Here is a 25,336-nt window from a genome sequence, read left to right as displayed (position 1 = left end):
AGATTGAGAATCTGATTACTTCAGAATTATTTCTCTCAGAACTGCTTCATTAACATCTATTATATCTGTATTTATAAATAAATCTCTAGATATTGCACAGTCAATGTGTCTCTTCAATTCTTGATTCTTAAGAGCTTAATTAATCTGAGTTCTCTTCTCCTCATTTTTCTTTCATTCAGATGACTTTCTTAATGAATTGAGATAGTAGTACAGAGTATATCAGTGATAGGCTCTGTAAATACAGTTTCTGAATATTACTGATAATGATTGCTGAGATCTTTCATTAAGAGTAGCAAAGTTCATAGATTTATCTTCTTTGAGAATACTCATTTTTCTATACTGTTTCTTGAAGTTCTTAACTAACTCTATCAAAGATATAACATCTTTATCATATCAGACATTCTTAGTTCATACTTGTATATAATCTACATTAATAGCTAGATTCATATTTAAGAAGTCTTTCTTCAAGTTAAACTGTTCAGCTATATTCATCTCTTTGATATCATCTTTAATAAGTGATCAGTTATTTAATCACTTCTTTATATCTTTGTTTTTCAGTGCTTTGCAGAGATCATGATATCAGATTCTCACATTATCTTGATAGTTTATAATTGTGAATAAGAGATAATCTCTTAATGAATGAATAATGTTCTTTACATCATTATTCTCACTGTATACATGTTATAGCTCTGTGACATTCACTGTTCTTTATATAATATCTTGTATCTTTGTCATACCTTCATTCAATTTCTCATATTTCATATATTTGATTTTTCACACAGTGATCTTGATATTATATACTATCTTAGCCTCTGTGATAGCTTCTTCTGAATACTCAGGTTTCAGAGATTCTTCTAGTTCAGAGAAGATATCAGGTTTATCAAGATTAATGAAGTCTGATATCTTCTTATTCTTTGCATATTCTAGCATATGCTTGTATCAAAGTTTTCAATCTTCAGAAATGCTAAGGTGTACAGTTGTACTAGACATTGTCTTATCTGTCATATCAGTTATATTGAATGAATTGAGGAATCAGTTCAAGTATTTGAGGATAGATATGATCAGAATTCAGAGTGTATAACAGTCAAGTATATCAGAACATATATGAGTGAGAATCTATCATCTCAGTTCAAATGATAGTTATCAGTTCAAATGAGGATTGAGATCATGAATCAGGTATAACAGTTGAGTAGATTGTACTGTATACAAATGAGAATCAATCATCTCAGTTCAAATGATTGTTGTCAAATTCAAATGAGAATTGAGATCAGTGTATTACTCTTCTCTTCAGATGCTGCTTACTGAGCTTATAACTGTTGAAATGGGTGTCACGGATGAATATGTTGGAGACATATGAATCTTATGTGTATCAAGATCTGCTTGTTATATTATCTGTACACTATCTCATATATCTATTTCATACAAAAGATAGAGCTATTTATAGTAAAATATATGTGCGAGCCAAGAGAGCTAGCATAAGCGAGTATTAGACAAGCATTGTAGTAAGCTGATGATGATGAGAAATATTGTAGTAATATGATGTTGGTGGCGTTCAGTAGTGTATAACCTCTTTTTCCTGACATAAATATTGTCAGGGTAAATTTGAATTCCGCAGAGCAGAGAACGTGGAATGGTTGGATCGCAGTCAGAACTGCGGGGCAAGGAATTGACTGTGGCAGTTACTCTGGAATGTCTGACTCCGTAACCGGTCCTGCTACCTCACGCTAGATATCCCTAGTTTGAAAACTTATCCTTGACATAAATTGAAAGACGCTTATGGTTCTCAAAACTATTTTTAATAAATTAACGTTGCGTGCAAGGTTGTTTTGGACGAAAAAACTGAATGTGGGGATCATCGGGAATACCAATTGAGGTAAACCACCTCATGTGCCCTTCTAAACTACCCGATTCGGCGAGAAGAAAGTGTTCTCGATTTCTTTTGCCTCTTTTGCCTAGTCCAGTCTTGCACGGTTGTGGCGCGCTGCTGGGATGATCGGCAGCGCTTCGGCCTAGCGCCGGCTGGCTTCCTTGGCAGATGATCGGTCAAAATACGCTATAATGTCAAGCTTATTGCACGGCACTGAATAACAGGCGAACTTTCGGATGTTCAGAATGTCTAATTGCACATGATTATATGTTTTATTTATCTGGTTGATTTGGTATCAGTGACTTGAAGATAATCACCAGTTTCCGATTGCAAGGTCATGTTGTCAGCGTGGTACCGTACCGCCTCCTGACCAAGGACAGGAAGAATAGTGAACGAATTTAACCAGAGGTTATTAAAAGCTGTCACGCTGCATTTCGCTTTCTCGCATCCCGAGCTGTAGTGCGCCATGTACCGTATCCCGAATGGTCTCGAAGCTGAACCTTTTACACTCGATGTTACCCTCATCTATTTCCATGATTAACCCTTCGGTGGGGAAGAAATCCCGATGGCGGCTCGAGTGATGCGCCCGGGATTGGCTGACAAGATCCCGACGAGTAATAGTAGGGAAATTGCAAAGTGGATTTTGAGGCGTGTATCATTGCTGAGTGTATACCAAAGTTGAACCTCCAGGTAGGATCAAACTGTGCATATTTAACGAGCGCGGTTTCGACAGCATTTGCCCAGTTGAGTTGTTCAAAGGCAGAGAGAATCATGCAGCAGAAAATGTAAATAGTCATGTGCGACTTGACTTCCTGTCTAGGCTATCCAGACTTTCTGCCAAGTCCACAGGAATTCGTTGTCTTCAAGTTGTTATCTTCATCGGATATGAGGGTTTACCGTCAAGGTGAACGTAGGGTGTGTGGTCTCAACTAGTGGTTGCAGCTCAGGTCATGCGGCTTGAGTCAACGTTTTCAATCAGACTATTTGTTCGTCGAAGCATCGCCATTGCTTTCTGTAGTAAATGAAAGCTTACTGACTGAAGGTCGGAAGTTGGTGGTCTCGATATGCACCAGGCTGCTGCTAATTGTGACACGAACCTCACACCAGACCGGGAGAGACCGACCAGGCCGCTATTCTAGATTAGGCATAGTTAGTTACAGGACCCTAGTTACCCACGTGAGATGCTTACTTTTCCCCCCTGAAAATCGCCATGAAATGAAGCAGAGCAGACTCCCTCCCTCCATGAGACAATCTCAACTCGCTCCCGTCCACTTCCTGTACTTCATATGCAACCGCGTGGTGAGGTGCATGCACGGCACATGGTACAAAATGAGACTCACTTACATGCCGGACATTGTCCGCAACTTCTTGACGAAACCTTCCAGTGTTTCACTAGCCATGGCCGTCTTCCTCTTCCTGGGTTGATGCCCGGCTTGTAGCTGATCAAGGACTGATGTTGGAGTGTTGGAGTGTTGGCGCGGGACCGATATGCGGGCCTCTACCAATGTTCTTGCACGGGTGATGCTAGATATCGCATGCTCACTGCTGAGACCGTTGTGACCAGCATGATCTAGGCAGAGTCCAGGTCAGGAGAACAGGTCCTTGAGAGAAAATGGCTGCCGTATCTCTGCGGGTTAATACTCACCCTGCTGGTACATTTGTAATGTACCTTTCTTTACTGGTGGTGGCATCTGCCAGTCTGTTTTATACATGAGACCAAGGAAGGCGCCAAATTGCTCTCGATGTGGCTGGCTCCTGCCAGTTCATTTCGTGCTCGGCTCTTTTCAGATTTCTCCTTATGATTTTTCATTCTACTACTTCACGATTATTTTTAAACAAGTCTTCACTGTTTTGGGGTAGTTGAGGAGCTTATCGTGACGTAATCTTCTAAGATGCGGCAGATTTCTTTCGGGGTCTTCTTAACAGCGTTCGCCCTGGTCCGATTCGCAGTTTCGTCCCCAGTACTTCACAAAGAGTATATCCGTTCACAGAAGAACGCGGATAGAGCACAGGAGGTTAAAGACGCATTTGAATTTGCTTGGAATGGCTACATGGAATATGCGTTTCCTCAGGATGAACTGCGCCCGGTCTCTAACACTGCAAGCAACTCACGGTTTGTGGATTCCTCACGTCTAATCTTGCCTCTACCTCAGAGATTAATGGCTGGAGCAGAAATGGCTGGGGTGCTTCAGCCGTCGATGCCCTTTCCACCGCGATTATAATGGATAGCCCCGACATTGTCAAGACGATTCTAGCGCATATCGCGAAGCTTGACTATTCGAAAACGGACACACAAGTTAGTTTGTTTGAGACCACAATACGCTATTTGGGGGGAATGCTTTCAGGCTATGATTTATTGAGCGAGAATGATATGGGTCAAAACGCAAGTATTCCGCGGCTTTATAATAATCTGCTCTCGTTTATTCAACTGCTCTGCTGATCAACCTTTTAGCCTGACCATATCGACTCGCTCCTAGCCCAATCTCAAAATTTAGCAGATATCATGAAATACGCGTTTGACACTCCAACCGGTATCCCGTCGAATAATCTGCGCATAAACAACAAGACGATGGTAAGGCCTATATATCTCCACCCTATTTAAGAAGCTATGACTTGATGACTCTGGACGGGACGTGTCAGTCATATAATTCGGCTTTGTATTTTCACGGTCGCCACAAGCGAGGGATGAAGGGGAAATAACTAACGTCGGATAGGATGGCAGGACCTCGAGTGGGATTGCGGAGGCTGGAACTCTGATACTCGAATGTGAGCCACCCACAGCCCTTCTGACACAGACCATACTTACTCGACACAGGGATGCACTTGTCCGATCTTACTGGTGAACCAGAGTATGGCGAACTCGTCGCGAAAGGCGAATCTTATCTCCTTCACCCGAAGCCACCAGCGACCGAGCCTTTTCCCGGTCTTATCGGTTCAGATATCAACACAACCACTGGATATTTTGTGAATGCAGATGTCAGTTGGGGTGGAGGTGCCGATTCATTCTATGAATATTTAATCAAGATGTTTGTTTATGATGAGACTCGGTTTGAACTCTACCGAGACAGGTGATAGTCCCCGTACCCTCCCCACATTGACATTTATGGCCTTCTTGCTAATATTTAAGCATGTAAGATGGGTTCTCGCGATTGAATCGTCGATTGAACATTTGAAATCTACGATATCTTCGAACCACGGCGAATATACTTATCTAGCTGGGTTTAGGAACGGCAAACTTGACTTTACTTCCCAGCATCTAACTTGCTTCAATGGCGGCAACTTCCTTCTTGGTGGTCAAGTTCTTTGTCGCCAAGATTTTATCGACTTTGGCTTAGAGCTCGTCAAGGGTTGTTATCACTCGTATCATTCAACCGCTACAGGAATCGGTCCAGAAGGGTTCGGTTGGGACCCGAAGAAGGTACCGGACGACCAAAGAAAGCTTTTCGAGGAGGAGGGGTTTTATATTACCCACAGCAATTATAACCTCAGACCTGAGGTTATTGAAAGCTACTATTATGCGTACAGAGTGACTGGAGACCCCATGGTAAGCGAAAATTTTGTTACCCCATCGCTGTCTTCCAACTCCTTATATTCATAGACAGTTAACTTTTGAACAGTACCAGGAATGGGTATGGGAAGCCTTCGAAGCGGTTCGCAAGATTTGCCGAACGGAGTCTGGCTTTACCTCAATTGGCGATGTAAATAGTCCAACTGGTGGCAGAAAGTTAGATTTCCAAGAAAGCTTTCTCTTCGCTGAGGTCTTGAAATATGCCTACTTGGCATTTGCTCCGGGTAAGTCCTTAACTCGTTGTTTCAATGCAAGATGCGCTCGTTTATTTCACGTTAGACTTCACTCAGCTTCCCGCGCCTTTCCTGCCAAATTCATGTATTATGCTTTGCTAACGACCCTTACAGAAGCAGATTGGCAAGTAGCCGGCAAGGGAAAGAACAAGTGGGTTTACACTACCGAAGCCCACCCTTTAAAGGTCCTGACGAAAGCATAGACTTGACCAAGAGGAGGAGGGCTCTCTGTACGGAGGTAGAGGACAAAATGTAATATTTTCTTCTTAAACAAGTGCCTATGTATGCAGGTTGCAACACAGCTGCTGTTTCATGGGTTTTATTTTCTCATACCCAACTCCTAAACTTGCGGGAATTCGGGAGACACACTTTTTGCCATTTTCTTTCTTGGTTATTTGAAGTATGGGTGGAGTACATTAAAACATCATGCTTCATGGATTGCTTTGCAGTGCATTTGGAACAGAAGCACCAAACTGGATGAATTATGTTTATGAAGTAAAATGGGAGAATTCCTGCCCAAAGCTTAATAGTTTTTGAAGTAGTAGTGTTCTAATGGACAGCTACCTTCTAGTCTTAATTCTCTTAATATAAACCCTAGTTTAGAGGAGAGAGATAGATACCTTATCAACGTAGGCTCGGCAGTTGTAATGAGTCGCTCCATTGCTGATATTTTGTCTACCGCTGTTGTACATGTACATGTACAATGAATGCGAATCCAACCAAGGACCCTTGATGATTTCCCTTTGTGGAGTTCTAAATGGTGGAAGATTAACTACATACGATTAAAGAAATGGCAGTGAAGTGCGCATACTTGAAGTAGTCAGAGCTTTTATCCGCAAGGTAAGTGTGAACCCTTGTCTACATATTTTTAAATTGATTTACAAAACTTGGTCACGAAACGGGGGCCCTAGAAACGTGACGAAGAGGCAGATTTCATGAGCACGTAGCGTAGCAATTAGGGCAACCATCCAAGGGGTTACGTGAAGGAGCCAGTACAGTCCGTATAGGACCGCAAGGGCGTTCCACTTCTAAGGAAGGAGTTATTTTCGTCGTCTATTTGTAATAAGTAGGAAGGAAGTATTATAGGGTAGCAGAACTGATGATGAGAATTGTATTGTTGACACAAAGCTGAGTTAAAAGGTGAAAGAGATGAAAGGGAAACAAACAAGGTATCAACAAATCCCCCAACTTGTTCATGACAGGCTGTAAAGCTTCTACTTCATTTTCCTTAGTACTGTTATCAGCTATACCCACAAATGTTTAATGACATTGTCTTCCCTCTTTCCACTCATTCTTCCCAAGCGGATGACCAAGCTCAGCTTCGGGATCTGCCCACGGTTTTGGCCATAAATAAGCGTCCTTCGGAAGCGGCATTCGGCTGAACTTCCCAACATCAACGGCATGCTCCAGGTTCCACTTCATTATGGCATCAAAGTCGCGGCATTTGTGGTTGATACTGAAATCCGGCCAGAGCTTTCCGTGGTCTCCTACCCAAGCGACCGTTATCATGTCGGTGTTCCCATAGCACTTGATATTCTGTAGCAGCATATCAACACAATGGCCAATGTGAACCCACCAAATCTTCGAGTATGCGTCTTCCGTCTCTACTGGCGTATAGCCGGGGTATGTTGCGAAGGCTGCTTTTCGCAACCTGTTCAGGCAGTGTATTTGCTGTTGTTGATGTTAACGATATATAATGAACACGCGATGCACTCCACGGCCCTAGTTACCTACGTGGAAAATATCCAGCTGTGCCATATACGCATCTTGTTCAAATCCCCAGTACTCGTCGTCGAAGCGTGCGACAGTATCAGGGTCCTTGCCTAGTTTGATAATATCATCACGCGTGACGACATGTGTGCGAATTTTCTCGAAGACTTCCCAAGTGGCGTCGTTTTCTGCACTGGGCTCCTGTCGTGAGAAATCGGGATCGGGAGGGGGGAAGAGAGTCCCGTTCATTCGGACAGTATATGTTGGGATTTCGATCTCGTCAAGAACCTTAGCTATGTATGTAGAATTAGCCTATATATTCAGCCTGAAGTGTGCCGGGGGCTTTTTACCCACACCAGTATGAAGTTTGTTTGAGCGCTGCGTTTTTCCCAAACATCGGCGGGGATGAAGATATGCATAGCAAATACACGAGAACACTGGAAACTCCGATGATAAAGCCGGCCGCTGCTGAGAAAATACACTTTGTTCTTGAAGACGTTAAGTGATTGGGATAAGGCAACCTTTTGGTTAAAAGACTCTCTTCGGCTTCCCCGTCGTAGTCATCCAGTTCTCGATTGAGACAATTGAATCTGGATTGACCAATCCATTTTCTAAACATGCTGACAACCAATATCAGTTGGCAGGGTGCAAAGGCTGCTTAAGGAAGAGGAGGATGAGGTTAGGGAAAAGACTATATGCTTCATGGCTCAGCTGGTAGTCGACGACGACTACTGCTTCTGCAGGAGGCATTCAGTCGGCCTATTATTATACCCCTGGCGGTTTAACGTTCCTCTTAACTTGGTCAATCAGCCCGATGATGGCAAAGTAGTGAGGAAATATCAAACAAATAAGTAAGCCAATGTTCTCACGGTGAATCACTTGCCTCTCAGCATGCAATATAAAGTGATACAGATTCTCTCAACAGGAACGGAGAACAATATACTTAGCAGAGGATTGTTCTTCTGAAAATATAGGGATAGGATATCATCAGGCCTATCGTATCATTCCGCCTGATATGACCATGATAAAACCGATATCATGGAATATCATATCATTAGTTACACTTGGTTCAAAAGCAATGTAACGTTTCCGTGATGAAAGACGGGAATTCTGGTCATTGGCAGCCTCAGAGGTCTGGAAGGAGAATTACTGGCCAAAAATGCATGCACCGACCCAAGATCCTCGCAGTGATCAGCGAAGTCACACCTGAGCTCATTACCCCATGTTGAATGAAGCATCAACAGGATTTCCTTCCTTGCCACTTTTATGGGAGGGGTCGGGCAGAGACGGTGTACAAAGGTCAGAGCGGAGAGTCCAAGGAATTGGAATATAAAGCTAAAGGGATATCAACCTTCTAGAGCCATTCCCCTGGAAAATATGTTCGCACCTTGCCTCTCTGTGTTTACTCCATTCGAAGCTTCCCTGCCTTCAGCCACCTGTCAGCAGATCAAAATCTCTCTCTCTCTCTGATAAAGAAACATATCAACCAACATCAACTCCAAGTGCACTTTCCAAAATGTGGCTCGCCTACCCCTTCGTTGTCTTTGGTGGAATCATAGCCACCGTTCTATCGGCCCCAATTATCAATGATGGAGGTGGTACTGCAAGAACCGAGCAGGAATCTACAAGTGTTGCAGCACGTGTTTTAATTCCCGTTCGCATCGCCCCGGAAGCACCGCGAAGCCTCTGTGACAGAAGCCTGCCACCACCATTGGGAAAACATGGCAATAAGAAGAGACAGGATTGCTTTAGCTATTCCAGTTACAGTGACAATCCCGAGAAATCGAAGCGACAGGACGATTTTGGATATTCTAGCTACGCTGATCAGCCTGAGAGGGAGAAACGAAAGGTTCCTTCTCGTTATGACAGACCTGTGATTGCGAAGCGGCAAGATAGCTTCGGCTATTCTGATTACGACGACAACCCCGAGATATCGAAGCGACAGGACGATTTTGGATATTCTAGCTACGATGATCAGCCTGAGAGGGAGAAACGAAAGTTTCCTTCTGGAGATGACAGACCTGTGATTGTGAAGCGGCAAGATAGCTTCGGCTATTCTGACTACGACGACAACCCCGAGATATCGAAGCGACAGGATGGTTTTGGATATTCTAGCTACGATGATCAGCCTGAGAGGGAGAAACAACAGATTTCTTCTGGTTATGGCAGACCTGCGAATGCGAAGCGACAAGATAGCTTTGGCTATTCCGATTACGATAGCAACAAGGCGAAGAGGGAAAGGCGACAGTTTGGCTATAGTAGTTATGCCACCCCTCGACAAGTCTCAGAGGGAGAAGAGTAAAAAGGAAACATCGGCTAAGGCTGAAGATTTAGGGTATGCTCCACGTTAACCGTCCATCACCGATATATGAACAAATATCCAAGCTGCTGCCTGCATATTCCCATTGAAGCTAGATAAGTGGCTAATCCTTTCACAGAGGGTAGACGGCATGATAATGCGGAGATCGAATAGAGCCAAATAAATTAGGGGCTTGGGGATCGTTGGTTGGCGTCAAATGTAAATTAGTTCAGTTCAGCGTTTAGGAAACGGGACAAGAACTAGTTCGCCTCTGGAAACCTCCCAAAAAGAGAAAACGACTGTTCTATCGAGATATGGCCCGTTCTTTTTTTATGTGATCCTCTCCAGGAGCGATATTTCACACTGGAAGTTGTGGTTTTTTGACTTTGTATCTACCAATCTAGTCGTGTTATGAAGGTAGACAATTTTCGGTTTATTGGGCAGTTGGAATGCGATTGGGAGTTACTCGTTCCAGTTTTGGCTGCCAGTGACAAAGCTCGTTCAATAAATGTAATCGGTTAACCCACACCGGTAAATTTGTGTACGCCGCTCTAGATGTTCGATGGCCAATTCAATCGCGTTCGAACTCGAGCCATACGTCGGGTAGTCAGCTGTTCAACAAAAGTTGAAAGGTCAAATTATCCGAGCCAATATATCACAAACAATGGTATTAAGTGGTTTCACCACACGGCTTCATCTTCGTTCCCGAATATAGACAACTCCGTTAGCTCGGATGCTATGGGCTGACGCTGGGTTATCACTGGTGCCGCTGGCTATCAGGGGAAAAAATGCCATTCCGCCGCTATTAGAAGTTTTGTGTCCCCTGTGTCGTCTATACGTAGGCTCGTTGCACTAGGGCTCATATTTTCAGTAGTAATCCAACAGTTAATTTCTAGTTGGCATATATGTCATTGTCGGTTGTACCGGTCACAGAGTATTCGGATCCGCCTAAAAACCCAAGCCTGCTCATATCAAAGTCCCGTGGTAACGGGTTTTGAGCACCGCAGGTCGGGATAAAATACAAACCATGGGCGAAAGTAAATTGGGTGAAAGTTCAAGAGCTTGTCAGGGGTGTAGTTTAGGATCGTGATCAGCATATTTTCGCGTTTGCTCTTCATGAGAAGTTCGCCGTTATATGTGTGCTACGGTTGGCAAATGTGGAGTGTAGATGGTAGTTGGTGAATTAAGTGCTCATGATCTGGGAAGCATCACGATTCAAATTAGGTAAGTTAACGTAAGGCGCCACTAACTTAGCCGAGCAGCCGGCCAATAAAATCCAAACCTGTCTTGGCAGCCGCAACCTTATCCGAACTTCAATTCGAGCAGGCTGGGGTCTATATAAAGTATTCTCTTCGCAATGGGCTCATCGTGTCCGTTCAAGGAAAACTTGGAGATTGGTTCGACTACGTAATCTGGATGCTTGCATCCGGATTGATTATATTGTCCCTTCTGTAATACTGAATCCCTAAATTCTTGGGCCAACCGGAAATGAGTTAGAGCCACCCATACCATACCCCTATCTACTTGTATTTACTGACGTTACAACTTTAGGAGTACAGAACATATGTGCAATTGCACAACTAGTGAGGGTTTTTGTATACCTCAATCGAGTGGATTCGAAGTTGGCTAAATTTGGCGAGCATCGCTTGGCTATGTGTTCTGGGAAACGCGCAAGCCAACGAACGAAGTGGCTACTCCACATGATATTTCCGTCATTATAGCCCCCAGAGCATTCATGATCCGGTATCTTAGGGTAGCACAGTCTCCCTCCTACCTTTTTATTTCACTTTGGATCCATACTTTTTAGTGCTTACTCGCTATATCTGCGACCTTGGATCTGGCACTTCTGACACCATAACTACTGCTTTCAGATTATATGATCTGGCGAAGACGGATTGCTGTCAGGTAGTGTCACACTTTGGGCAAATTGGTGCATTCATTCCCAGTGGTGAAAAAAGAAATCAAAGTATCAATAACCGGCGGAATCTTGTTGTGTCCTAGAATTTACCAGGCAATCTACCTTACACTTCCATCTCCCATTATCATTTGAATCACTACCCGCGGTTCTTACTCCGTGGATATCCACACCAGAAGATGTGTGGAAAATGTCAGGTTGCTCAAGCTTAAGTGCATTTCTATTCCGGAAAACTAGATGCCTATTTTCAGTGCTGAGGTATGCATATGTTTCTCCTAAGTTGATGCAGTTTGGCAGCTTGAAAACAAAATTGGAGACGTTTCCTTCCCGCATCTGGCCTTTTCAAGCCATTTGCCCCTGGCATTTACGGGTTTTAGCACCCCCTGAAACTTGCTAGAGCAGTGTACTCTTCTAAGCCTGCTTTTCGTTGTGAATGGTCATACCATGCTCGATCTTCCATCTCCAACCGGCGTTAAATGGCCGCCAACCACAGAAATTTCTCATAACAGTTTCGCCCAAGATATAAAATACTTGTTTTCCTGGTCAAATTCCATCATGCATCCCAGAGATCTCATTCATCGGAATCCCTCACATTTTCGGTGTTAAATTTGGCAGCACTCCACGCTTTACGAGACTTGCAGCCTCTGCGCAGGAGCATCAGACTATATCCAAGAAACTCACCACATTTGTTGGCTATTTTGCTTACTACTCTCTGCACCAATTTTTTGTGGCAACCCACATACTCTTCCGCTACTGTTCTCGAGCCTAGAGATAGCAGCCTTGACAGTGTACTCAGTTCAATGTTTTCCTAGTGTTGACAGATGACTTCATAACAATGGACAAGAAGTACAGACAATTCTTTTCCAGATCTGTGAAACCTGTTTTGTATTGTATTATCTTGTTTTATCTCCCATCTGCCTTCTGAGGTGCATAGAGAGAGAATCACAGGACAACAGATGCTGATTGATAGTAATACTTCTGCAGTGTTGTACTTGTGCTACAGTGGAGCAATTGCTTTGTGACACTGATGTGAGACTTGAGTAAGTGGTCATCATGAAGCAGAGTTGCAGTAAGAAAATTAACAAAATGTTCTAGAAATAAAATCTTAGCTTTATTAAGTAAATAAAACTAAGAACTTGATGTTAAAAGTAATAATGAGTATTATATGAAAAATAATAATAATAATAATAATAATAATAATAATAATAATAATAATAATAATTTAAAGACAAAGATGAAGACTTACTCTGATATGAAGAAGACAATGTAAATGCAGAGAAATGAAGAGATATGATTAAGTTATAATGTTTTGATATCTAATGCATGAGTTTATATATCTCTGAATATTATATAGTCACTGATTATCTTAGACAATAACAACAAACATAGGTGTTGTTTAGTGTTTATGAGTCTATGAGATAGTTTGTAAGAAGAGAAGAAAGCTGATGTCTTCAGTAGAAGAAGAAAGACAACCTGCTTGTATATATAATGTGATAGAAAGATGAGAGGAGTCAGTTGAAAATGAGTGAAAAAAGAGAACATTTAGACAACAACTGAGAGCTTACAAGAGTGAAGATAATGCAGCTTATGTGTTACTTTCAATCAGATAATGAAAGCAGACAGTTAGTGAAACACTCATTATTATGCATGCACTTTACACAGTGGTCTTCTTTGTGCTGACTATCTTGATTGTACCTGATGCTTCAGCACTGGGATTTTACAGTAGTATGAGAAGATATTGATTCATTCATTGTGATAGTGACAGAAGTAGCAGTGGTAAGAGAAATCAAATCTACTGCTGAAGCGTTGAAAACCTGCAAAAATTATACATTAAATTCTTTTCAAAAAGAACCTTTGATAATATAGAACAAGAAAAAAATCGTATTTCATTGAACTTGGCTAGCGATCACTTTCGAGCTAGCATCGCATTCATGTTGAGCGGGCTTGAGAATCAGAAATCATAGGCAAAAGCCGTAGCAGATGAACGGGGCATCGTCGCGATATTTAGTTATTTAGCGTGAAAGTAAAACCACAGAAAAAAATCCCCTTGATAGAAAAGAGGATGTATTTTGGCGAGTCCACTGTAGTAGACTAGGCAAACTCGCTACCCAAATATCTGAAGGTAGATGATATGAGATTTGCCAGATGAAGATCATATCAGAACTCAAATGCCAGATATCTGATGGGGAACTGCATAACTGAAGAACTCAGCAGACAGGAGTACAATGCAGGATGGCATGATCCATGCCTCAGTGGCTCCGGCCCATTAAGGAAAATATATGACAAAATTGAACAATGAAAAAAGGCAGTAATAAGCAAGATACTTTTCTATTCTATCTTATCTGAGAACAGTAAATTATCTTGGTTCTTGTCGTGTTAATTGGAGGAGATCAAAACATAGAAATGAGAAGAATGGGGAAAGATGGGGCCAGAGGTCGAGACGAAAATGTAGAGACGAAAAAAATGAAAGGGAAAATTGATAACAGCATCAGTCCTGTGACAAAAAAGAAAAAAAATAAAAAAAGAAGAAAAAAAAAGTAAACTTAGCATTGTCAAGACATTTGATCACACACAGGAAAAATAAGAATCAGACAATGAGAACTAGAGAAGTAATAACTTCATCACATCAATATTTTGTACAGGTCATATGCTCCCATGAGAACTTGCTAGCTCCTGATAGCTCTCGGGCACTCAGCAGGCTTGGACAATGGCAGAAGAATAACGATCAAAAGGCTGGCCTCGAAACACACACGCAGAAAAATTGCGAATGTGACTTAGCGTAGGCTTGTGTTATCGCTATTACTGCAGTTAATCCAGTCTTGAGCAACTTGGGCAATTCTCAAGGCATTTTCCTTGGCGAGAGCGCAGGCGATTTCAGACTCCTTTGCAGCCTGTACAGCAGCCAACATGGCACGTTCAGCATCATTCGAGTGGTTAACAACCTCAACGAGAATTTTGCCAAGCTACATGTTTTCACCAAGTGGTTAGTTTTCCTTAAAATTGGGAGTTTAAGGGAGTTAAAAGACAAAGAGAGAAAAGAAGGAAAGAACAGTGGGTTGCTGAAGAACAAAGTGATGAAGGAGAAGACTGGTGTGGATCCGTACCTGGAGAAACTTCTCTTTTTTGGCGCCATTTGGTTCATCACGAGCTGAATTCAGTACATTCATACACAGAGCACTAACATTACTAATCCCAGAGAGCGCCGGTGAGTCCGCCATCTGCGAGGTGACCGTAAGGGCATCAGATGCTGGGCGGGACTGATCCACATTACTGTCACGAGAAGAGGTGCCCCGGTTGTCCTCGCCACGTTTGTCGGCACGGGAGATCCCCCGGGCACGACGGCTGAAAGAGCGCTCCATGGGGCTTCCGGTACTCAATTTCCCGCTATTCGCAGCTTTGACGCGCTCGAGATCCTTGCGCTTGGCAGTGGTTGAACTGGATGCACCTGCTCCTGAATTTGCACTTGCGGTGATCGAGTCGTTCTTCTGTTTCGTGAAGAGACCACGGAAGTTAGACAACACGCCACCAGCCCTTGTAGAAGACTCCTTAGCCTTGGGGTAGTCGAGGCTTGTCGAAGCGGAGCGGTGCTTTGCTGAGCTCTCTCGATGCTTCCTACGGGGAATCTCAAATGTATCCCTTTGTACTAACTCGGTAGAAGGGTTCGAGGTAGCTACATTGTTCAATTTCGATTTACCGTGGCTTCCATGTTCAGACATGCAATGGCGAGATGAACGATGAAGTAAACGCTGCGAAGCACTGCGGTGGCGGGAAGTAGAGGAAGCGTCACGTTCGCTGAAGGGTTCATTCTCTTTTTTATTGTGGAATTGGTCCGCAGAGGTATGGGAGTCCAGGGGGCTCGGGACTACATACTTCTGATGAGATCCAGGCTGGGAATATACGACATCATTGTCGTCGATGAGGGTTGTGCTCTCAGCAAGCGGGGACGATGGCAGCGCCTTGTAACCCTGGCTGGTCGCATCTGCTTCTGAATAACGGGGTGGGTCCGGGCTGCTACTATTCAAGAATGGGTATCTCTCGTTGAACATTCCAGGTAATGGCACGCGTCCTGCAATCCCATCATCGTAGAAAGGATTTGTGCCGAACTTCTTCATGTGTTCGTTCTTTGGCATCTTGGCGTAGGTAGCGTCTGTGCTTCTAGCCTTCTTGAGTTTCTTGTCTCTTGCAACTGCTACCTTGCCCTCCATAGGTGAAGAAGTGGAAGGATTCAAGGAGCTGTTAGACTGCGAATGCATGAGATACTTGGGGGTGAAGCTGCCAAAAATACTATCCCCCGAGAGTCTCTTCGAGCTTGAGTGGCGGTTGGCGCGATTTCTAGTAGATTTTTGGGACGAGTCTTCAAGTGCGTCAGTCATATTCCCCATAATAACTTTGTCTGCCTCTGGGGAGATGCGGAGCTGAGGGCCAGAACGACCTGCTGCAGCCAACTCTTTTGATCTGTACCCCTCGGGCAGGCTCGTTGGAGGGGTAGAATCATTCCCATGCAGTCCCATGTGGCCTGTGTCGTTGGGATCAATACTATCAATAGTTTTCTGAGACCCCAATTCTTTTTGTCCTCCAGGAGTTTCGTCTTCGTAGATTGTACTGGTGTAAGCGGAACTAGAGTTGCGAGTAGTTTTTAATGGAGGACTAGCATGTAGCGCGCTAACATCAACCTTGTCCCGTCCATGTACCATCCGACTTGGGATAGGGATAGAACTGCGTCGGCGGGGAGATGCAATTTTCTTCAATCTGTTAACTTCACCAGTAGAAGGAGGAGTCAATACCTTTGGCGAGGCACGGGGAATTTTCGACGCTGCATTTTCGTTGCGAGGAGTGGTGTAACTATTCGACACTTCCTTGTCATCCATCATATGAGCACCTGCCTGTTTCTGATTATTGGTGGGCCCGGGATTCTGGCAATCGGTGCTGAATTCGAAAGAAAATTCCCGTAAGTCACTCTGCGGCTGCTGTTGTGAAGAATGTTGGGGCGACGAGACAGTTCGATAACGGTTCCGAAATGGATTGGGTTTAAAGGTGGTATTATCATTGTTCCCCACAGCTTGGTTTACGCGGTTCGATTCACTGTTTACCTCCAGTGGTTGTGTTACTGCCTTATTGTTTCCTGACGGGATCATGTTTGGTAAAAGTTCTGAATGCTCGTTTTGAGACGCCATCTCCACTGGATCATTTGGCTCCACTGCTTGATAAATAGTATCGAGATGAGAATTGTTGGCAGCCCAGTTTGACGCGATTCGCAGACGACTATGCCGTAGAGTAGTACCCCTTGGGGGAGTCGATGGCTTTGATGGCGGCAGAGGGGGAGGAACTTCCGTTGGTGTCGAAGGTGCTACACCATCGTTGGGTTGTGAGGAAGGCTGTTGAGATTCCTTTCTCTCTTCAACGCGACAATAATTGGACTCCCACGAGTGAGGTGGTTTCCATGGGGATAAAACCGGCCACCTCTCTGACGCTTCAGGTCTTCCCACTTTATTTTGACGAACAGGAGTGTCTTCTGCCCCAATGGTACTCTTCGAACTACGTGGACGCTCCTCTTCGATGTCTGGGATATCTAGAACTTTTGGCCCTGGAGTGCTTGGAAGAGGTTTTTCAATAAGGGGGTCATTGTTGCCAGTCGAGGCAGCACGCGTCTTCGCGCCCGCGTGCAGACTCGACTTTCTCTTCTAAATAACTGTTAGAAATTAAGAAGAGAAAACAAATCTGGCAAAATAAGAAAAGAATAGTAAAAGTAAAAACAACACAGACATCGAAATTTTGAAGACATACCGGAGGGGTAGCAAATGCCTGTGCTGGAACTGGACGAGAAATTTTGGGCGATAGATCAGCTCTTTTTACAACACGGCGAAGCTGTTTTTCCAAATCAACGAACGTTAACATATGTTTCGTAATCTTCATAAACCGTTTTTACACCGAAAAGATAACTATTCAACACTCGAAACACGGACATACCTTTCTAGACTGAATCTGCTTTGCATCACTCTTGCTTGACGGACGAAACGCATTCGCCGCAGCTAAAGCCCAGCGTTTCGACAACGGTAGATCCTCGATTGCCGCGTTCTTAGAGCGCCCACCCTTCTGCTTCTTTTTGTTATTCTTCTTCCTATTGTTGCGTTTCTTAGGTGGCTTTCTAGTCATCTTGATGTAGGATTCCGGTACTGCCGTTGCAAACCTCATAGAGCCAGCGCGTTGGGCCAGCGCTGAGCTACTTGAAGCTCTAGCTCGAAGTTCAGGGCGAAAGAACTGCCGTGGAGGAGACTCATATCGTCTTCGCAGCCCAAGGCTGTCGAGGGAGCGTTTTGCAAGGGGGAAGTGTGATGGTGTCACCATGGTTTGTCTTGCTGGTGTTTGAGTTTTCACACTTTACAGACGTGATAAACAGTTGGGATGACGATTATTAGGAGAAGGTTACAAAAGAAGGAGAATATGGGGAAAATAAGAACAAGAAGAAACAGAAGAAGAGGAGAAGAAGAAGGAGAAATTGTGTGAAAATTTGTATGATGTGAGTCTTCAGAGAGACTCAGTTTAAGAGCATTGTCTCATGAAGCATGACTAAACCAAATGAGAAAGTTGTGATGTTATAGGAGTATCTGATGTGAACACTCATAGAGTGTGGAGAGAAACTATGTCAGAGCTCTGAGAAACATTCTCCCTACAAAACATAAAGAGAAATTAAAAAGGTTAAGATATATGTAGTTAAGAAAAGATTAACAAAAATGTTAAGAAATAGTAAGATGGTAATAACTAGAAAATATCTTTCTCTATCAATGCTCAAAACATTGCAGTTCAACAGCTCATCAAACAGCATCCATAACAAACAAGAACCAAGGGAATGTTATTAATGGCCTTTGTTGAATATCCAGGAAATATATATGGTCACAATGTCAAGTCTAGCAACCTTGCAGTGGTATGGGCGCTGATATAATGACAATGGCAAGATAGAATGCATGTCAAACCAATGTAGACAACATGAATATGATCCCCCTCAGCGCTAGGAGTTGGGGTCAAGCTTCTAGGCTAGTGGTAACTGAGGGCACTGTCATTAAAGATGGGGGATAAGGACATGAAGCATCATTTATACTAGACTTCAATGGCAATATAGAAGGGAATTTTTGGGAATGCCGGTTCAACGGTGGACGAAATCCAGTAACAGGAGATCGGAACGTAGTTGAAGAGTAAACATATAGCCGTATGTTTTTGTGTCCATGCTATGTGCAATATTTATCTTTCCGCAAGAATGGCACGTAAAATAGCCCAAAAAATGGGTATGTTCTTATAGTATGGCATGGAGAACCATCTTGTGAATGAGTGTAGTGGCAGAGCAGGCGATAATGAAGTTCATTATCAGGAGCAGCAGTATATAGAACAGAACAGGTACCTGTAACGTCCAAGGATTGCCCCAAGGAAGATAGGACGGGTGTCCCAAAGCCAACGAAGCCAACCACCTAAAAGTTAAACAATCAAAAGCAGGAATGTCTCCACCTCATGCAATGAGTTTCATCGCCCCGTCCCATTCATTAATTCACTCACTCACTCACCACCATCCACCTCAGGAGTTTTCCTTTTGGACGCTCGTGATGGCGTGTAGACGTCAGAAGCAGAGCCAGAGCCAGGGGTAAGGTCTTCCACGACGGGACCTAAACCATCATCATGCCACTCGCTCACCTCCCATTCCACTCTCGTCGATCGATCCGCACTGATACCCACCCCGCGTCTTCTCCTCCCAACCCTGCCTAGCCGGCTCCCTTGCATCATTTCCTCAAACCATGGAATGCCATTGACGATACCAAACCGATGCTTGACCGACACTCGTGGTTCTATGAATCTCGGGCCCAGTTGGGTGGACGCAGATGTAACAGCGGAGGGAACCGGTGGACCAGTAGAGGTGGTGGGAGTGGCGCGGCCGCTGGCAACTTCCACATCCGTATCAACATCTGAAGGCAGAAGATCCAAATCCTCTAGCGCGCCCTGGTCCTCGCTGAACAAACTGCCTATGGTCACCGAGATAAACTCAGCTTCCTCGGGCGGGTTTTCGCTCCAGTATGACATAGGGGTGCCGCAGAAGCCACAGAAATTGCGCTGGGAATGCGGTGCGTTAGGCGGGATAAAGGTGCGGCGGATAGCGCTGTGTGTTTCATCTGGGAAATAGGATGTTGTGGTCGACTGGTACCAATCCAGGGGTACGCGGAGCCATGCCGTTAATGGGGCTGCTTGGTTTCTCCCTGGTAATAAATCCCCACATGCAGTCGTCGGTTAGTGTGCTTATGTCGGGATCTTGTTGCGATCCTTTGTTCGGAACAGGGAGGGTTAATGGGATTTAACATACGGCGGTCACTGCTTGTATCAAAATAGACCTCAGCGTGCGTGACGGCGTTGCGAGGGATAAGAATGGCATATTGAATGCGGCCGCAGGAGCAGGATCCCCGAAGTGTCCGGTCCCGATCCATGTTGGATAGTGTTAGTACGATATCCTCTATCGGGAGGAAGCCTGTTCCAGAGAAGCAAGAAGAAAAGTCTCGGGATATAGGGAGTCGATGTCAAAGACGGCGTGGAGGACAACAGTAATGTGTGTTAACTCAGCCCCCAGAACAGTGTGATATTCCAAGAGCGAATTCTTAGGGTTTAAAAGACAGCAAATATGAAGAAGTTGGCCATCTTCCATCTGCATCTCCATGTCTTGCAGCAAATTGTGCAATAGTCCCATGGTTGCGCGGGTGCGAGTTGGAGTGATCTACGTCAACATCGGCTGTCGACCATGATTCGGGGCTGGAACTGAGAGAGCCGCAGCAGAAGAGGCTAAAAACCCTATTTCACTAGCGTCGTCTTTTTAAAGGAGCGGCTTTGCCCCGCATCTCGAATCCCCGTTCCCTTTCCCTGCAACTTGTTGGCGCATCCGAGGAAAGATACCGAGAGCATCAAGTAAGATATTGTTTATATTCGCCGACTTCTACATGCCACCAGCACGGAGGAAATAGCTAACTGTACACGCATCCATGGAGGACTATTTAACTCGACCTAACAACTCTAAGCGCAATCTAGCCATCATTCCCTTATCGTGCCTGTCTTGCTTGCCTTGATATTTCAATCCTTGTCCGCTCATTCTCGTCACTCATCCCTCCAATCCACCCAATCCCGCCATTCATTGATGGTAGCATTCGCATGGATATCCAATCCTCAGCTAAATATACTCACATTTTAAACCTATTTAAACCCCCCTCCAATCCCTCCCCCACGACAATCAGGTTATGCTCTCAGCTCTCCGTGGCCAGGCGTCCTCGTCGTCTTCGTCCGCCTCTCCCTCCCCATCTCCCATCTCCCCCTCAGCATCTATGTCTCCCTCCAATCCTTCCCTCTCCCCTTCCGACCACTCCAACTTCACAGTCATCCAGACACCAGCCACGGGAGCCCGGAACCAAGGCCCTGCCTCCGTGTCTATGACATCGTCCGCATCGCCTCAGCCAAACTCCCGCCTAACCTCACGGACTACAGACAAAGAAAAACCACGCCTTACAGAGCAGGAAAAGAAGAATAACCACATCGCGTCTGAGCAGAAGCGGCGCGCCGCCATTCGTGAAGGGTTCGACAGGCTGACTGAACTTGTTCCGGGGCTCGAGGGCCAGGGCCGCAGTGAGGGCGTGGTCCTGCGCAAGACTGTGGACTTCATGCAGATGAAGTTGCAGGAGCGGAAAGAGCTGGTGGAGGAAATTGAGAAGAGAGGCGGTTCTCCTGAAGATGCTCTGCGACGATAGAATATCGGAACGAACAGGATCGAACGCTTTGATACCTGCTCTCCATACTACCTACGTGTTTTTTTTTTTTTTTTTTAACTTTCTATGTTACTTTCCCCGCCACGAACGACTTTTTCCTCGCCTCAGATATTGGCGCGATGTATAGCCAGCCATTGTTCCGGGATGGAGGCTGGGAATCGGGGAGTTGTAGGAGCGGACCGTTTTTCGGACTGGGACATATTTTTACTGGCGCATGAGAACATGATGACCTCGGGATAAGCATATCCATACGCAAAAATAGAGAGGGGGGAAAAGCACAGGAGAAACCGAGCTGTTTCGCCAAGTTTCAACAATTTTTCCCATCATGTCCGAGACAGACTAGAAAATGAATGGGTGTCCCGATTCATCCCAACTTGGTCTATATATTTAGACGGGGAGCGCACACCATTCTAGCAATCGAGAAGATCGGCCAGGGAATGATACTCCACGATTCAGGGGCAGGTTAGGATGGAATCACCTGGCCCAAGAGCGGGGTGGGTGAGGGTCTACTAAAACGATTCGAAGGCATTTGTTCTATTTTCTCGCGTGAGAGAGAAGGTGGTCGTCGTTTTTTCTCCCTTTTCGCTGTTTGGGCTCGCGCATGGAGTTTTTGTATTATCACACGTTTTCTCTTTTTCGTTCGTTGTGGTTCTTGCGCATGCTTGTAACTATATAGTATTTACTTGCCCTTTGTTCATTTTGGTTCTAGTAACCCTACATACCCCAGAATCCGCTATTCGTAGTGCATGGATTCTTGTTTTGCTTTTCGTCTCAGACATTGATTCTATATATATACTCCTCAGTTCTATATAAATATATAAATATATTTTCTCTCCCCTAATTATGAATTTAATTTGGTCCCTAGATCATTCTTTTGACACCATCCTACCAGGTTCCCGTTGACATCAATGCACTGTAGATATTTTTAAAACGTTTTAAGATAAACACTTTTGTGCAAAGCAACCTTGTTTTTGACAGGGGATGCTCTTGCCAATCAATCCTCGTCGTATTTTTGCTGCTAAAGAATTGTTTCCGCCCTTTATCACACAAGGCCAAACACCTCAACTTGGAACATCTGCTCACAAACAATTGGTAACCAGATATCAATTAGAGAATATAAACGGGAAAAACCTCCGAGAAGAAAATCCACTCTCTCCCCATCCGCCCTTCCTTGGTTATCTGGCCAAACATCCACACCGTTCCATCACCTCCCCCCACCCCACCACCCCACCACCCGCAGATCACCCCGCAAAGCGGTCCAACACCCATCGATTCAGCCGGAAAAAAAAAAAAAAACGAACAGAAGGATACTCCCAGGTTTTCTTCTTTTAAAATATAAAAAAATGACCGACTCCACATCTGAAAGACAACCCTCAGGCCCACCGCCCTCATACTCCGACGCCAGCGCCGGTGCAGGCAAAGGCAGTGGACGCACCCCGCTGACTCTCCCACGACCCCCCGCCCTCGCCCTCCCAACCCTAATCGACCTGCGATCCAAACGCGTAATCCTAGCCTCCAGCTCCCCCCGCCGCCGCCAAATCCTCTCCTACCTTGGCCTGCCCAACGTCGAAATAATCCCCTCCAGCTTTGCCGAAGACCTGCCCAAAGCCACCCTCTCCCCGCTCGAATACTGCCTAGAAACAGCAATCAGGAAGGCGCAGGCGGTCTACAGACAGGAAATCGACAATGAGGAAAAGGGCGAGCCGGCCCTGATCCTCGCCGCGGACACCATCGTCGTCGACCCCACAGCTTCCGGCGGCGCGCAGATCTTGGAAAAACCACGCTCCGAGGCCCAGCATATAGCCATGCTGAAGTCGCTACGCGACGCGGGCGACCACACGGTCTACACGGCCATGACGGCGATGGTGCCGTTGAAGAGCGCGCGCGATCCCGGGTATGCGCTGGAGTCGACTGTGGAGGCGTCGGTTGTGCGGTTCGATCCGACGATTACGGATGAGTTGATCTTGGCGTATGTGCGGACGCGGGAAGGGGTGGATAAGGCGGGTGGGTATGGGATGCAGGGGCTCGGGTCGATTCTGGTGGAGAGGATTGAAGGGAGTTATGATAATGTGATTGGGTTGCCGTTGCGGGCTACGTTGAAGTTGATTGAGAAGGTTGTGGCGGTTGCGGATGATGAGGAGCTGCTTGGTGGGGAGGCGGAGGAGATGGGGCAGGAGGAGGAGTTGGAGTAAGTGGGTACTTGTTAGAAGGTGATGCCTTATAGTTATTTATTTTATGTCCCTTTCAATTGTACGTGGTATGCCTCGTTTGATACTAGCGGAGCAATGGCGCTTGGGGTATGTATGGATGGGGTTATTTTATTTTAGTTCCATTCGGCAAGATCGTACGCTTAGCAATATGGATAGGGTACAGACAGATAGTGTTGGGGGTCCCGGGTTGATCGGCCCTTCTACCAGCAGTGCGCTGGTGGTGACTGAGCTCTTTTGCCCCAGTAGCCTACAGGTTATGAGCCCGGCCGGCCAACAGATAGACATGATATTTTGACGTCCTTATATAGAGACAGAAATAAAGGAATTTTTACAGTATCAGAGTGAGGCTGGAATCTAGGGGAAGAAATAATGTACGTGAAATGAAAAGATGCGGGAAGGAGAAAAGAGAAAAGGGGCAGTAGAAGGGCTGACTTGGAAAGCTTGAGAAGACATCATCAAAAACAATACCCCTAAAATCAAAAAAGGAACAAATCAATATATCGAAAAGGACAAACGAAAAGACTAAATAAGAGAAAACAGATCACGCTTTCCAGATTCGCTTGATGGCTTCAGTCACGCCAACATCATTCGTCTCGAACTCATACAACCCAACTGCAACTGTCAGGGTCATTACGCGAAGAAGCCAGTCGAACGCCTTCTTGGCTTTGGGAAAACGTCTCCCGGGGATATAATCGATGATGCAAGACCTGTATTCCAATGAAGAAAAAAACATCATTACGTTAGAATTGAAAATGGTTTTTTTGAATCCGAACCTAGACACGGGCGAAGATACTACGTACTGGAAACCAATGTGTGAATGCATCAAGATGGTACCGCAAAACACTGCATCCATGACCGGGTTAAGAGATCCACCAGCAAAGGGGGCAATCGTCAACGGGATAAGGGCGACAGCGATAGCTCTATTGAAACGTTCAAATTAGCCAGATGGCCGGCTTTTGGTCGAATATTTCCATCACATCATGCCATTGACTATCCTATTTTCAATTCCTCTTTTCGGGGAAAAAAGCGCACCTTTCAAAAGTCCAGTGGTAGCTGCCGTGGGAAGGAGAAGTAGGAGGAAGGGGAGCGGGATCGTTCACTAAATGAGTACCATGGCAATCAGTATACAGGGCAAGGATTTTGTGACGCCCGTGGGAAACGATTCGTCGTTGGTTGCTAAGGTAGTGATATATATTTTTTGTGGAATTGTGGTATCACTCGTCTGAAACCGCAACCGCAACCGTGGGCATCCGGGCAAGGTAAATCGAATGAGGACAAATAACGTACTTGTTCCCTGAATAGTTTCTACAATTGGACAAATATCACAATCAAATTAGCCGACTATCATCAATCAACCCAGTTTAACACACGATCTATCCAGCCATTCTTCTTTCAACCACCTCCCGCAACCCATCGAAGAAGAAAGAAGCAGGAGCTTGGATCACTCACGAGGTGGGGGTGGCAGGAGATCCCTCCGGCTGGTCGCATGGAAGCCAGCAACATTAACTGCAACATCCCTTTGTTTCGTCTGGAAGAGACCAGGTTTCAGTGTCGAGGCGATTGCCAGAGGAGAAGTAGTCGAGGAGGCCGCCCGAGATGTGGAATAGAAAGCAGCATTTCGCGCGGGATTGGAGAGGGCAAGACAACTTCTTCTCAGCAGAAAGGCTGAGGGGCGCACGATCGATGTCATTGCGGATATCCTGGCCTTTAAAAAGGTCTTCTCTGTCCTCTGCAATTGACTGGGCAAATTGG

General features: G+C 45.1%; 9 protein-coding genes across 11 annotated transcripts; 4 read left to right on the top strand and 5 right to left on the bottom strand.

The window, feature by feature from the left end:
• Window positions 1-2,143: 2,143 nt before the first annotated feature.
• BDBG_06461 (uncharacterized protein) lies at window positions 2,144-3,579 on the bottom strand (the record flags this gene model as incomplete). The annotated part of the gene is made up of 4 exons (XM_002623567.1): window positions 2,144-2,392; window positions 2,901-2,997; window positions 3,212-3,437; window positions 3,513-3,579. 4 exons carry the CDS (start codon window positions 3,577-3,579, stop codon window positions 2,144-2,146), a joined length of 639 nt encoding a protein of 212 aa, XP_002623613.1.
• On the top strand, window positions 3,093-6,334 carry BDBG_06460 (mannosyl-oligosaccharide alpha-1,2-mannosidase). Its single transcript, XM_031722615.1, has 8 exons — window positions 3,093-3,980; window positions 4,040-4,250; window positions 4,320-4,439; window positions 4,582-4,633; window positions 4,683-4,935; window positions 5,003-5,411; window positions 5,485-5,659; window positions 5,783-6,334. The coding sequence occupies exons 1-8, from the start codon at window positions 3,760-3,762 to the stop codon at window positions 5,869-5,871; spliced, it is 1,530 nt and encodes a 509-aa protein (XP_031579440.1). The 5' UTR covers window positions 3,093-3,759; the 3' UTR covers window positions 5,872-6,334.
• A 54-nt stretch (window positions 6,335-6,388) lies between these two features.
• Window positions 6,389-10,852, bottom strand: BDBG_06459. 3 transcript variants are annotated; one of them, XM_031722614.1, is made up of 6 exons: window positions 9,400-9,423; window positions 9,250-9,343; window positions 8,910-9,189; window positions 7,733-8,804; window positions 7,403-7,671; window positions 6,389-7,339 (listed from the first exon to the last, which is right to left on the bottom strand). In XM_031722614.1, exons 4-6 carry the CDS (start codon window positions 7,995-7,997, stop codon window positions 6,929-6,931), a joined length of 945 nt encoding a protein of 314 aa, XP_031579439.1. In that variant the 5' UTR covers window positions 7,998-8,804; window positions 8,910-9,189; window positions 9,250-9,343; window positions 9,400-9,423; the 3' UTR covers window positions 6,389-6,928. The 3 variants fall into 3 exon arrangements, with proteins under 3 accessions (XP_031579439.1, XP_031579438.1, XP_002623611.1); XM_031722613.1 differs by lacking the exon at window positions 9,250-9,343 and adding an exon at window positions 9,550-10,852 and having other exon boundaries at window positions 6,701-7,339; window positions 9,400-9,489; XM_002623565.2 differs by lacking the exon at window positions 9,400-9,423 and having other exon boundaries at window positions 6,742-7,339; window positions 8,870-9,193; window positions 9,250-9,314.
• On the top strand, window positions 8,770-10,120 carry BDBG_06458 (uncharacterized protein). Its single transcript, XM_002623564.2, has 2 exons — window positions 8,770-9,713; window positions 9,817-10,120. The coding sequence occupies exon 1, from the start codon at window positions 8,895-8,897 to the stop codon at window positions 9,678-9,680; it is 786 nt and encodes a 261-aa protein (XP_002623610.1). The 5' UTR covers window positions 8,770-8,894; the 3' UTR covers window positions 9,681-9,713; window positions 9,817-10,120.
• Window positions 10,853-13,463: 2,611 nt separating the features above from the next.
• On the bottom strand, window positions 13,464-17,937 carry BDBG_06457 (uncharacterized protein; the record flags this gene model as incomplete). Its single annotated transcript, XM_031722612.1, has 4 exons — window positions 13,464-14,555; window positions 14,697-17,273; window positions 17,377-17,457; window positions 17,560-17,937. The coding sequence occupies 4 exons, from the start codon at window positions 17,935-17,937 to the stop codon at window positions 14,367-14,369; spliced, it is 3,225 nt and encodes a 1,074-aa protein (XP_031579437.1). The 3' UTR covers window positions 13,464-14,366.
• An 84-nt stretch (window positions 17,938-18,021) lies between these two features.
• Window positions 18,022-20,339, bottom strand: BDBG_06456 (uncharacterized protein). Its single transcript, XM_002623562.2, has 2 exons — window positions 19,934-20,339; window positions 18,022-19,829 (listed from the first exon to the last, which is right to left on the bottom strand). Exons 1-2 carry the CDS (start codon window positions 20,052-20,054, stop codon window positions 19,138-19,140), a joined length of 813 nt encoding a protein of 270 aa, XP_002623608.1. The 5' UTR covers window positions 20,055-20,339; the 3' UTR covers window positions 18,022-19,137.
• Window positions 20,340-20,373: 34 nt separating this feature from the next.
• On the top strand, window positions 20,374-22,247 carry BDBG_06455 (helix-loop-helix DNA-binding domain-containing protein). The gene has a single exon (XM_002623561.2). The coding sequence runs from the start codon at window positions 20,853-20,855 to the stop codon at window positions 21,354-21,356; it is 504 nt and encodes a 167-aa protein (XP_002623607.1). The 5' UTR covers window positions 20,374-20,852; the 3' UTR covers window positions 21,357-22,247.
• A 25-nt stretch (window positions 22,248-22,272) lies between these two features.
• BDBG_06454 (septum formation protein) lies at window positions 22,273-24,335 on the top strand. Its single transcript, XM_002623560.2, has one exon. It carries the CDS (start codon window positions 22,718-22,720, stop codon window positions 23,564-23,566), a length of 849 nt encoding a protein of 282 aa, XP_002623606.1. The 5' UTR covers window positions 22,273-22,717; the 3' UTR covers window positions 23,567-24,335.
• Window positions 24,126-25,274, bottom strand: BDBG_06453 (succinate dehydrogenase (ubiquinone) membrane anchor subunit; the record flags this gene model as incomplete). The annotated part of the gene is made up of 5 exons (XM_002623559.2): window positions 24,126-24,291; window positions 24,385-24,504; window positions 24,617-24,683; window positions 24,872-24,889; window positions 25,034-25,274. The coding sequence occupies 5 exons, from the start codon at window positions 25,272-25,274 to the stop codon at window positions 24,126-24,128; spliced, it is 612 nt and encodes a 203-aa protein (XP_002623605.1).
• Window positions 25,275-25,336: the final 62 nt, after the last annotated feature.

Source organism: Blastomyces gilchristii (genome assembly GCF_000003855.2).
Source record: "Blastomyces gilchristii SLH14081 genomic scaffold supercont1.13, whole genome shotgun sequence".
NCBI classification, from domain to species: Eukaryota; Fungi; Ascomycota; class Eurotiomycetes; order Onygenales; family Ajellomycetaceae; genus Blastomyces; species Blastomyces gilchristii.
The sequence above is the reverse complement of the archived record's forward strand: the minus strand, read 5'-3'. Positions and strand labels throughout refer to the sequence as shown.